At 41.4% G+C, this 13,628-nt stretch overlaps 1 protein-coding gene across 4 annotated transcripts in view; it reads left to right on the forward strand.

The window, feature by feature from the left end:
* Positions 1-11,615, forward strand: part of DLGAP1 (DLG associated protein 1) — a 397,957-nt gene extending 386,342 nt beyond the window's left edge. For 3 of the 4 annotated variants that reach the window (XM_071737228.1, XM_071737230.1, XM_071737232.1), the window contains 3 exons: positions 1,859-1,950; positions 4,459-4,611; positions 7,604-11,615. In XM_071737228.1, coding sequence (XP_071593329.1) covers positions 1,859-1,950; positions 4,459-4,611; positions 7,604-7,813 — 455 coding nt within the window. In that variant the 3' untranslated portion in view covers positions 7,814-11,615. Of the gene's footprint in view, positions 1-1,858; positions 1,951-4,458; positions 5,108-7,603 lie in introns of those variants that run through there. The other variant, XM_071737231.1, reaches the window with a different exon arrangement.
* The last annotated feature ends 2,013 nt before the right edge of the window (positions 11,616-13,628 follow it).

The raw sequence follows: 13,628 nt of genomic DNA on the forward strand, positions 1-13,628 counted from the left end.
TGTACTACTGTGTGTCTGGTTTCAGCTCATCATGCATGTTTGTGCCAGGCTGCTTAGCGTGTGGCCATGCAAGTGAATCCCATGGAGTGGCCTTTCTCTTACCAAGCACTGCATGATGGCATTCTGACTGCAAGCTGCTGACATGCACTGCAGCAGGTCACAGGACCGTGAGACTTTAAAAATGTTTTTGATGTTTTATCTAATTAATTAATGATTTGTTTTCTATTTATTTCTTTTTCATTGTGGTAAATCAAAAGACTAAGCAGTAGCTTCCCAGTGAAGCTCTGCTAATATTGTGCGAGGCTGTATAGAAAAAAGTGTCTGAACCCAAGGGACAGGGTAGAGAGGGTGCCAGCTTAGGGCTAGTATCTCTTTTAGGCTGCCAAGCAATTCACTCACCCTGAACAGGCCACTTCATCTGGTTTTTTTGCCTGTTCCTTCCTCACCTGTTTTATGTACCTGGACTGTAAACTTGTCATGGAAAAGTTGCTGTGTTTGTATGAGGGCTGGGAAAATGCAAATGTCTATGAATAGAGATTACAGCGAAAACTGTGACACAGCAGCTGCCATTCCTGGTTTTCATTAATGAAGTGGTAATTTTTAAAATTAATTTAAATTCTTTTTACATCCCTATGTAACCACAGAATTCAAAGAATAATGATTTGGTTCAGCTGAGAGGAAAAATTAATGATGGAGCCATGATGCCAACCTATTTATCTGAAGAGCATACATGTAGCATAGTTGATCGGATTTTTTTCCTGAGCACTCAAAGTGTCAAACAGTCCAGTAGCTGCTTTCTTGCTCACAGCATCAATTTTGTTTCAATCAGCAGTCCCCAAAATCTTGCTCCCTTTTCTGGATTCGCTGTCTTACAACCACGTTTGTTTTTCTGCTGGTTTTTTTACACACACCCACCCTCAACCAGAACTCAACAAAGCACCAGGAAAATGCAGGTCTCCAAATGCGCCAATATGTGCCTCATTTTCAGGTAGTGTATCCCCAAACTACCCCTTCAGTGAGGTTGAATGCAACCAAAACCATATGAGCTTGTGTTTTATTCAGAGGCATTTGCTACAGGCTAGTTCACTGCACTCTTTTGCAGCACTCAGTCAGTCTAAAGAGACTGTAAATACTCAGCTGTCTATACAAAGGACTCCCCAGACATTGCAGGAGCTGAGCTGGGACTCTCTGATGCCTCCCTCCAGGTCACCAGCAAGGAGAGGCCAGGGAGTGATTGCTCCCTGAAGTATGCCTGGGCATCAGGATTCAAAGGCAGAAACCACTTCAAATTGTAGGCAGGGAAAATACTCAGAGGGGTCGAATGAGATCATTGGTGTGCATTAAAATCATGATTCCCTTCCTGGGGCTCAGATCGAGCAACACTCAGCTAAACCTGAAAACAGAGCACTGAGATGCTAAGCCAGGTGGCATGAATGCTGATAGATGCAGTGTTTTCCAAACTCTGCATAGAGGGCATCTCAAGGGTTTGAAAGCCACATGTCCCTGCATCAGGAACTGGGCTTGCATTCAAAGCCTGAGCCTGGGTCACAGTGGTTTAAGTTCTGAAGCTTTCTATACAAGTTGCAAAAGCTTTTGATTAGCCACACTGAAGATGTCGTGAAACTGCTGTTTGCTGGTTACAACTGGTCTCACTGGGGCAATGAGAGTAAGACGTAGAAACAGATCAGTATTTTTGCCTAGTGCAGATTTATCAGCCTGTCTCTAATCCTTTACTGAGAGATAATGTGCTCTTTGAAAGCCAGACCTGACTATTACACAGCTTTCTCCTCTCTTTTTATAGGTTTTTAGTTGCCTGCAGCAAAGAAAACACCATGACTTATGTTTCTTTTTCTCTCAGTTCTAGGGAAAATTCGAACTGCAGTGGGCAGTGCACAGCTTCTCATGGCCCAGAAATTTTACCAGTTCAGAGAGCTTTGCGAAGAAAACCTGGTATGTAACTTTTCTGCAGTGTACTTTTTTACTGACCCTGTGAATAATCGTACCTAAACTAGACAGATTCTCTAACATGGTAATTTTTCCAGTAAAGACATTGATTAAAATTTGGTAGTAACTCTATGAAACTTGGAAGAGTCAGTATGACTTTTACAATAGCTTGACATCCTTAAAATAATGCCAGGCAAAAAGCTTTGGGTGAAATACCCCTGAGACTCTGCTACTGACTTCAGAGCATCAGGGATCTGTCCCTTTGCCACTGAGTTAAATTTGCATGGACACAGAGATGTTTGGGTAAAATACCTTACTATCTTTCAGGGTGGATAAAAAGTGTCATGAGTGGGGCTTTTCCATGTAACCTTCCTGCAGCTTGTGTTAAACGAGACTGAAATATCAGGAAATCAGACAATGGAAGAGGGTGCTTCATGTTTCACAAGCCCAGCAGTGAAAGAGAAAAAAAAAAAAATTTCCAGAGAGCTAAAAGGGCAAAGAGGAAAATAGCCATTATGTTGTCATTATTAATATTGTATGCAATGTATATGTGCTACCACTGTTACTGTTATATGCTATTGTTAGGCTGTTAGTAGTAACAGAATCCAAATTATATTCCTGATGATTATTAAATATACGTTTCATTGCATGCATCTTAAGCAGTATTCTCAAAAATGCCAGCACTTTAAAAAGTTTTCAATTTTTTTCATTAACAATCCATCCTTGCATAGTAGATACAATGCATTTAATGACCTTTTTTTGGCATAAATTGCTAGAAGCCCAGAAATCATAGGGCATTACGCTGTGTGAGAATAGAATAAGGAAGGGAAGACAAATACTGTAATACTGACTGGAGTGGGGTCCCCATCTTCCAGTTCTCTTCCACTTCTCTGAAAATCAAGCCCCAAAACTAAAATCTGCCTCAGTGGAGATATGCAACAGAAATTGGCTCTGTCTGAATAAATCCTCCAATTCTTAATATAAAAACTTTTTCAGTTTTTACATTCTGGTTGCATGTCTTTGTAAAGAAAAGCTTACAACTGGGCAACATTTGTCCAGCACTGAAAATTAGGAATCCAGGTATAAACTCTGTTCTCTAAAAATCCACACTTTATTGTTTTCAATAAGTGCAGCTTTGGTGGAATAATCATCCTATCAAAATTATTTGTTAGTGTTGCTTTGAAGAGTGCAAATACTTAGAAATTTCTTAAGGCAAGCAACTGACTTCTGTATTTATAGTTTATGGTAAAGGAGAAAACTTAAACACGGTAGAACTTGAGCCATGTAAAGCAACATTCAGGGGTCTAAAAATATTTTTTTTCCCTCCTGATTTAAGAACAGGAATAAGTATATCAACATAATCTTACAAGGCCAAAGAATCCATGAAGCATTTCTGATTCAGATTGCCACAGGGACTGCTCTGCATTTAAGAAAAAAACATGCTTGAAGTGAGCGTATGCAACCCCTCATTTTATTCGAAGAGTTTCAATTGGGAACCAGTGTACAGATACATAACCTGTAGAAAACTTTCCCTCAAATGATCTTTGCTGGTGGAGCTGGGAACATTTCATTCATGCCCACTGCATGTACAAAATGTTCAGAGCTGGGTTGCACAGAAGGGACAGAAGACAACACAGGACCTCTTGTGTAGCCATCCTCTGGCCCCTACCGTGCTGGAGACGACAATGGTCTGGGTCTCCTCTTCCAAGCAATATTCTGGGAGTGATGAACTGGTCTGGGTTAGCACGTGCAAAGAAAACCTTCCAACCAGTGTCAGTCTTCCCAGAAATGCAACTATAAAATAAATGGTATTAGTTGGCTTCTGCATGCTCTCTTATGAGCTCATCCCCCTGCGGAGGTTATTACTGCAGGGCTAACTGTTTAAAAAAAAAAAAATTAAAAATAAAAAAAAAAAAAAAAAAGGAAATTGGCCTGACGTGTGTTAGAGGCAATTTTACTTGAAATGATGTCTTTTTATAGCCCTTAGATTCTCGAAGTGTGGAAAATTGTTCATGCATCAGTGTATCATTATTTCATGCATCAGTATATCATGACTTGCACAAGCAGCGAATGTGCACTTGCACAGGTAACAGTCTTCCTGCAGGTGTGAGCATGGCAGGGAATCCTTCCTCACGAAAATGAAGAGGGGGCTGGCAACTAATTTCAGTGTGGTTAGGGTTAGGATCTTACCAGCTGTGCCTAGGAACATCCCTAGGCAGGTCCTGCCACAGGGGATCTGCCACCTCCCCATTCCCTGTGGTCCACGGGGGCAGATGCTGCCTGCAGTGAGTGAGGGCTCAGAGGGGCACAGCATCTTGACTCCGAGTCAGACTCCTTGCAAAAAAACCCCACCAGTAAGTAACACTCTGCTTTGTTTCTCTCCCTGTGTCTCGCCGGCCACTTGGATCTGCTGAAACTGCTTTGCTAGCAAGATTCATAATCATTTGCACAAATGCTTTACATTAAGAAGTACTAAAGCCAATGTGTGTTTTTTTTTTCCCTTCTATTGTACAGAATCCTAATGCACATCCACGGCCGACCTCCCAGGATTTAGCAGGGTTTTGGGATATGCTGCAGTTGTCCATAGAAAATATTAGTATGAAATTTGATGAACTTCATCAGTTAAAGGCCAATAATTGGAAACAGATGGATCCTCATGACAAGAAGGTAGAACATTGTAGATTTTGTATGCTTCATTTAAAACCCTGCACAAATACTGGACAGATTAAATAGGCCTCTGTGTTACAGCGTTGACGTAAAAAATGTGAAATGAAGCTCATATCAAATTAATTTCGTTGTAATAACAATGTTTACATAATAATCATCTGGGATATTATCTGTAATATGTTTCAGGCATATTTTTAAACCAAATCTGTCTTTGTGAATTGGATAATGGGAATGTGGTACTTTGTTAAGCTTTACATTTAATCTTATTAGATGATCAATCGTTGGAAGGAACTGCCTTATATATTGATTCTTAAAATTAAATAAATCACATATACGGTTCATATTATTGCACATAGCAAGAGTTCTAGGTTGTGTTACTGAAAAAACTAGGGAAGCACTGCAACCATCGCTGACTTTGGTAACTAGATTGTAGAGATATTTCAAAAATATGCCTTCCAAAATGTTACATACAAGAACTTCTACATCTTTTTTTTTTTTTTTTTTTTTTTTTGTCTGTTTGGTTGACTTTTTGTTCATTTGGGGGAGAGGGATGATTATGGGTGATTTCATAACCAGGTTCATTTTGCTGGTAGTGTTGTTTATCCAAGGCAGCATAAAAATCATCTGGAGCTTTGGTCTTTTTTTTCAATGTAGTCTTCTGTCACCATGAAATACTACCACCTCTCTAAATGTGAGCCACATTCCACTTTCCATTCTCATCTGACACCATTGCCTTATTTTTCTCCTTTCTATCTGCATTGAAACAAACAGCACTTGGGTGAGCCAAAATACATAAACATTTCACAAAATCCTTAAAAGACAGACCCATTCCTAGAGGAATCAACAGTCTAATATCCCACTTCTGTAGGTATGTAATTTGGTGACTGAATTTCTACTGTGGCTCGTCTGATACCAATTAATCAACAGGTAGGGACCAAACAACAGGTAGGGTCACCAGAGGAAGGGGGAATTTGATTTACAGGTACATTGGCTCAGGCATCAGCCTGGGCTGCCCCAACTTACGGTCAGCTGGCTGCCAATGACCAAAGCATTGTTTTCTTTTGGACGAATAACTTTAATAATATCAAACCCCCTTAATCTTGCAGCAGGAAGTTTGCAAAGGCAGTGCTGGTAGCACTCTCCCTTCTCCTCCGATCGAGAATAAATAAATACTCATTCCTGACTTAGGAGTGCCATGTTCACATCATTTGTGCACAAGTAGTGTGTTTTGTAGGGGAATAAATGGAAATGTGTTTTCCTGGCCCAAGGTACTGAAGGCAAGTAATTTTCTCATCTTCTATTTTCTTTCCCAGTATCTATCAGAAAAGTAAGTTAAAACCTTCAGACATGCATTGCACAGAAATGATGGAGTATGGTCTTTCATTAGGTTTTGCAGTAAAACAGGTAGGCTGAATGTTTGCCATTGCAGCAGTAAGATATGAGATCTTTCCTTAAAAAAAAAAAATTAAAAAAAAAACCTGCCTTTGCTTTGCTTCTGAAAAACATTTCAAAGAGTTTCCAATAGAAGAAGACTATAATTGGTTAAAGGAAGTTAAGTAGTGCTCAAGAAAGGGACCTACAGTAGGAAGGTAAAGATTTTAAAGCATTACACTGACCTCGTTTCAACAGCATTTGTCTATAATTTTAGATGAAACAGATCATCCAACAATCCTTTTCCAAAAGGATTGGAAAAAAAAAAAAAAAAAAAAAGGAAGAAAAAACTTTCTGTGGAATTGATTTTTTCGGTTGCCTTTGGCCTTTGCCACTGGGCCATTTCTAAACAGCATAGATTAATCCTTGGACGGAGAGAAAAAGCAAAGTATGAATAAGTGTAACTAAGCACCTTTATATTTCGAGCCATGGAAGCTGTTGTGAGCAGCATGAGAGAAAACGAAAGGGCAGAATGGGACCTTTGTAGTGTGATAAAATCCCTTCGCTCAGAGACCATGTTCACAGTTGGAAGGGGATGTAACTTAAATGACAATCTAATTAACTTGACAAAGTCTTTGTGGTCGCCTGAAATTCAGACCTGAATACACTTTTCTTTTTCAGGAGACATCTTTCTCTGAGGGCTTTTTTTGTTGGTGTGTGTGTGTGTGTGTGTGTGTGCGTGTGTGTGTACATGCACCAAGATATACATAAAAGTCCTTCTTTTTGATCACGTAATTGGAGCTATCTGCCACTGTGATGATTAATGTTCTCTTAATGGTTTTTAAGTTTTTTCTACCCTTTTTTCTCTATTTCTAGCTGGCTACAGCATGTCATGCCTGTTTAGCAGTATAATAGATTTTATGAACTTGAACAGCAAGACCCAAAGCTTGGGATTTTTCATGCAATGCTTAAGCCACTACGAAAAACATACCTAAATATATGGTGGTGCATTTTTTTTAAAAAAAACAAAAAAACAAAAAACAAAAAAAAACAACATTTCTTTTGATGTTCTGGCTGCAGACGGATAGTTCTAGCTCCCATCTGCATTTGGGAACTCGAAGGGCACAGTATGTCTGTGTTGGCCAGAGCACGAGTAGGAGAGCGTGTCCCGGGAGCCGGGGCTCCGCAGAGTGACTCTGCCAAGAGCAGCCTTCCCTCCTTCCCAGCCACACACGAGCAGGCTGGCGGCGGGAAGCAGAGTCCGAAATGCTCTCCGGTCTAGTCCCTGGCACCGGGAAGAGATGTCTGGATCCCCCCCCTGGGCCCAGGGAACCACATTAAGCGGTTGGTGTTGGGGGCCTGGGCCCTGGTAGCGCTGGGCATTTCACATACACCATCCCTGAGGAGAAGTAGCCCTGCGGCCGGCCCTCCCCTTCCCTTTGCCCTTGCCCTGTGTTTATGAACCCCTGAGCACAAAAGCCAGATCACTGAAGACAGAAAGGCAGATAAGAGCTAACAAACCTTAGGTAAAAATGTGTGTTCTAAACTACTGACATATCCTAGTTTTTCCCCCCTTTCCCTGAGAAGCTGTATAATGCCATTAACCTTCTGCTTTGATCAGGAGAGAAGGGTCCCTCCTCCAGTGCCAAAGAAGCCATCGAAAGGTCAGGTGCCACTCATACGAGAACGCTCTCTGGAAAGCTCGCAGCGTCAGGAGGCCCGGAAACGGCTGATGGCTGCCAAGCGCGCTGCATCGGTCCGACAGAACTCAGCTACCGAGAGCGCCGAAAGCATTGAGATATACATCCCCGAAGCCCAGACCAGGCTATGAAGGGATTCAACCGGGAGGACTCTCTCTGGCAAGACAAGCCTCATGTATAATCTGCCCCTCTAGGCTCCTGCTCAAGGTCACCACCAAGTACTTGTACCTCCTCCTCTCCTCTCTCGCTCTCTCTCCCTCCTCTCCCTCTCCCTTCCCTCTATACACAGCCACCCCCATGCTCCCAGTGAACTCCACTGCCGTGGCGTAGTTGTTGGTCCTCCGAGAGATGTCCTCTAATCGCCCTTGCTTTCTGAAGGTTCGCCCATGTCATCACGATGCTTTGTCACATGTACTGATGCTTACCACTTTGCCTCATGTAAACGAGTACAATCCTCTTTTCTTTCTGTCTGAAACAAATAAACGCGGCGCTCAGACTTCCACACACCCACGCACCTGTACAGTAGATGCTCCGATTAACTTACTCATGATCTTTAGTTGACCTAAAGATAGTCTGTTACCCAGTGTACAGCAATATCAAACTGTAGGGGACTTTGGAAATTTCAGTCACGCAGGGTTATCCTTTTGGACTCTGCCGTCTTCCTCACAAAAGATGAAAGCAGCTATGACTTGGATTCCCTTCTTTTTATTACTGATTTTTTTTTTAAAGCAGATGGCGCACTTTATTCTAAACCTCCGAATCCCACCTTCTCACATCAATTTAAGGAGTCACACACGGGGAGGGGGTTGGGGAGGGGGGGAGGGATTAAGAAATCACAGATCTGTGGGGGTAATAGAATGGAAGTATATCCCACAGGTGAGATGGTAAGAGGTAGAAAAGGTCCTTTGGAAAGATACCTGCACACTCGCAGCTGCACAAACTGCCTCATTTTTATTTCATCAATCACTACTTAAACATTTCAATCAGCAGAAGATTGTAAATTCGATCTTCCAGGGAAATAATCTATTTTGAAAGGCAATAAAAGAGAGAAAAGGAAGGAGATAAGATGCAATGACAGTCGAAGAGATAATATAAAAGAAGGATTTTCTTGTCCAAGTATTAAGAATTTTTAAAATTGTACTGTATTGTCAATTCCTCTTGTATTGTATTGTATGGATTATATTGGTAAAAAAAAAAAAAAAAAAAAAAAAAAAAAAAAAAGAGAGAGAGAGAAAAAAAAAAGCCTGGTTTTGTTGATGTCTTAATCTCGGTGGGACCACCTGATCTCACACATCCATGCAGCCACACACAGACACCTGTAGGTGAATTGCTGTACATGGAGCCTCTGATGCTTTTCCAGGCCAGGCTTGCTTTGCTCTATCCACAGCCGGTTGTGTGCTACAGTTCAGACTGCTTATCACCAAACAGTCCATATCTAGGAGTAACTTTCTAATTCAGCCTCCTCTTAATAGTATAAAATACCCATATGAAGAGGAAAAATAAAATATTTTTCACAGGCTATGGGATCAATATGAACTTACTTTTTTTCATGACAAGCCTTCCTAACCTGGCTCCTGCCATTGTTTTGCAACCACAAAAAAAATGCATCCCAAGTAGCTCATTAATACTGGGGAGAAATGGCAGACAATAGGGATGGAGAGGAGCATGAGAGGTCAGCCCTTGTGTGTCTGTCCCCCCAGCCACCCCGGGCTGAGGCAGGAGCTTGCCCTCCACCTCCTCTGACAGGGAATGATGCTGACCACGCCGCTACCAAAATCTCTTGTGCCAACATTAGGAAAGCTACGTCAGGCACGTTGCTGAAATGAAGTTGTGTGAGTGTGTGTGCACGCACACGGGTGCCAGGCAGGCATGTGCTGCTGAATGCAGAATTAGTGTGAGCTGGTTTGGATGATGGGGCTGGGACGGGGCAGAGGAGCACTGTGTGACCCCTGGGCTGTGCACGGCCTCACGGTGATGCTTTCTGAACCCCGTCTCTGCTCCCCTCGAGCTCTTTTCGCCCTGGCTTCCAGGGCATGGGTATGTGGGAGAGAAGGGCAGGCTGGTTCTGCTCCACACCGGAGCAGGGGCAGGGACAGTCGCCAGCATGGAGGGGCACAGGGTGCAGCCATTGCTCTGTGCCAGCTCTGTCTGGCTGTGCCCACAGCTGTCAAACTTTTACAGATGATCCAACGTTGCACGGGTGGCGCGATTCTGCAGCTTGCATTCAAAGAGCATTTAAAATCACCATCAAAAGAAGTTAAGCTCTTGCTAAAACTATTCACTGAGATCATGCCAGACAGCTTCTTTTCCTAGATCATAGCCAGGTGCTAATTTAATTTTATTCGAGAAAACAGGAGAGGTAATAGGTTCTGGCACCAGGTATTTTCATGAGAGCATACTAAAACCACTAGAGAATTTGCTACCTCTCAAAGCCATTGATATCTGAGCTATGTCTTTATAAACAGGGCACAAATATTTACTGCTGTGGTTTACAAGATAAGGGCTAATAATTTAATATATAAGAGACTTTTAACTAGAGTAATCTGAAATCCAGTGTAACCCTAGAGAGCTTTGTGTTACAGGAGCTTTGAAAGGTTTGACCCTGTAAGCGTTTGAATACCAGTGTATTTGCTAGTTTTGAAACACTGAGTTTAACTTTTAGCAGCAAAGAAACATCACCGTGTTTGCAGTATGTAATAGTGCCAACTGCCACTTTTGAGCATATATAGTCATAGGAAATATTAATTCTTTGGAACTCATTTGTACTGAAGTATTCAAAGCAGTATCCAGGTGAGAGTCCACATTCACAACTATGTCTCAGAATTATTTAGTTTTGTGAATGTTTCATGGAAGATGAGTTAAGACTTGGGTTGACAAGTGGCTACAGAAATTTATATCCAGCACGCTCCTCCCTTAAAAAAAAAAAAAAAAAAAAAAAAAAAAAATAGCAGAAAAGCAAAGACTATCTAGTCTTGTACATTATGAGTTATTGTATTTGTATATCATAGAATATTTTTCCTATCTATTTTAAATGAATCTATTCTTAGCTGAATGCTTGTTAGTTCATCTGGCCCTGAAGAAGGTATTATAAAGTTTGCTTAGTTTTTTAGCAAAATATTGAAAGTACAACCAAGACCAAGAAATATAAGATAGAATAATTCTGCCCTTAGAATGCCACTAGTTAACCACTTGACTCATGTGCTGACAATAATGCTAATATATTTGCTCTATCATTTGTTTTAGCATAATTTTAATTATTTGGTTTTAGTCTAACCTATCCAGTGTATATGAAAAATGCCTATATTCTGTTTCACTTTTGGGACTAAAGTATTGCTTTTTTTTTTTCCTTGGGGAAAATTTTAGAAAAGGTTCTTTTGTCTCCTGCTCCAAAAGTTTAAAAAAAAAAGAAAAAAAAAGAAGTATTTATTATATTTTTTGCAGATGTTTCCATAAAATTATCATAATCTTTTTGTAAAGAAAGATGAAGAAATGGATTAAAGATTTTTAATATTTCAAAAGATAAATAGAAATAATTTATTTGTAATATATTTCAGTTTATTTATTGATGTTCCCTTGATGCTTAGATGTGCACTATCACTTTACTTTAAACTGTATCTTTGTGAATTTATTGGTTTTTTGGTTTGTTTTTTTGGGTTTTTTTTAGGAAAATGGTTAAATGCATATTTTAAGTAACTGCAATGTAAATCACTGGCCTACCTGCATTCCCAAGTGTGATTTTAGAAATGTTTTTGATTTGAAACAAAAGACACAAATTCGAAAGCCTTTAGGCAGAGGAGAGTGTTTTTATGGATTAACGATTTGGGTTTCCATAGGGTTATCTATCTAGTTTGTGTGTGGACAGGAAAATGTAAATAGATGAATGTTTCCCATAATGTAAAAAGAGCAAATTAATAAAATAATTAATGCACTGCTTGTAAGAGCTGTGGGTTTTCAATACAAATTCCTTCTCCCAGAGCTGCAAAAGGCGTTTCATTTGATGTGGTCAAGGATAAAAGCGCGACAAGCAGAATGTTTCTCTTAAGCACTCATTGCTTAAGACCAATCCTGCAAAGTCTCATCCGAAGAGTCCCGCTGAGCACCCTGGAAGTGTTCATCTGCACAGAGTTACTCTCGGGCACAAATGTTGCCGTGATCAAGGCCTTGAGCCTTAGCAAAATCTTCAAAGGCGCTTCTGCACGGAGCCCAGCCAAACCCTGCTGAAGATGTCAGGAGTTAGGCTGGTGACTTCAAAAGAAGCAGCAAGAAACCCCCAGCCTGTCTCTTCTTTTCCTCTCACTCATTCCCTTCATCTTGCACTTATCTCCAGTGGTGGCTGAAATGCTGGGGGTGTAAGGGTCCACGGCAGGGATAGATGACTTTCCCTTCACTGGAGTCTTGCTTCCAGACAGGGTTTTCCCCATACATGAAATAAAGATGGTCACCAGATCCCGTAGAAGTATGTCCCAGTTGATGTTGTTCATGGATGTACCAGCATTTAAACAAATTCTGATTCAGTCTATAGAACCTAATAGTTGCCAGTGCTCCACCATGTGCCGTTTGCCCAACTTTAGATCCTCAGCACAGGCAGATCAGAAAGATTTGTGCCAGTGATCTACTGCCAGGGAAAATTCTGCCTAAAGGCTTATTAGCACGGAGATGAAGGGATTTCTCTTCATCTGATGGTATTTATGTTCTCTTTGGTCACTGATAAACTGATACACTAGGGACAGGAAAAAAAATATTTTATATATAAAAACCTTTCTGAGGTGACTGGTATCTTTTTGTAATGAGAACAGATCAGCGGGTGTAAAATAGCAGCTAATGTTTCAAGACATTCTCCAGCAGAAGAATGAAGAAGTCCAAACCATGGCTCAGCCCTGCCTTTCATGCATGCTTAAGGTAAACTTTATCCCTACTCATACTCAACGTTCCCTTACAGATCAAATCATTTGCCTTCCCCACAAGCACAGCTGCTTGTCAGTTGGTTTGCCAAAGTCTGTTCTCTCCTGCAAGACACTTATCTTTGTAGCACGTAACAGGCAAATAATACATTTCAACCACCGGTTTGGAGCACACTCACCTGTTAGAGCTGTTGAGAGTTGGTGTTGATTTTGAGCTGACATTTTTTTATAGCAATTAATGACAAAAATTTTGGTTGCTCTGCTGCTATTGGCATTAGTCATTGGAATCTTAAGTTTCTTAAGAATCTTAAGTGTAATCAGTTAGGGAAGCTCTTTCCTGCTATGTGTGACACACATCACCAGCCTGTGATGCACAGGTGGGCTTCCACTGAGCAAACCTGATACCAGCACCCACCCACTGCTGAAACATACTTATCCCTCTTCCCTTTAATCTGATGCTATGCCAGTGATCTAAAAAAAAAAAAGAAAATTGCTGTCCTGCCACAACAAGCTCCTTCACAACCACCTTCCTTTCCCTGTGCTTTCATACATGGTGGGGAGGTTCATGCAGCCCCTCTCCTGTGCTGCTGCTCGGGCACTGTTGCAGCAGGAGCAGGTAGCTGCTGCTATCACTCCATTCATTGGGATGCACTTGGATGCCTGCTGCAAAACATGATCTGACTGGACTTCCCAGCCAGCAGCCAGGCTTTCCCACGCTTGGGTCCCACTGGTGGGCAGCACCCTTTTCGGTAGTGCAGGAGAATACAGCGGGTCCTCTGTTGCTCTGTGAGTCACACACCTGATCCACAGCAAGACAAAGGGACAAGGGAAGGAACAGGGCTTCCTGGTAATTGTGTTTTTCATGGTTCTCTTCACTGATCCAGTAACAACATAATCATAGAAATTAGAGACAGAAAAGCTCTGCTGGGGCATTGTGTTAACACTCTGCCAGTTCCAGATTGCAATCTACTGAGCTGTGGCAGGTAAGTCATCACCTCCCTGGTTGTGCTCCACCCAGGGGGGAAAGGAAAACAGCACTTGAAAG

Source organism: Heliangelus exortis, chromosome 2, assembly GCF_036169615.1.
Source record: "Heliangelus exortis chromosome 2, bHelExo1.hap1, whole genome shotgun sequence".
Classification (NCBI taxonomy): Eukaryota; Metazoa; Chordata; class Aves; order Apodiformes; family Trochilidae; genus Heliangelus; species Heliangelus exortis.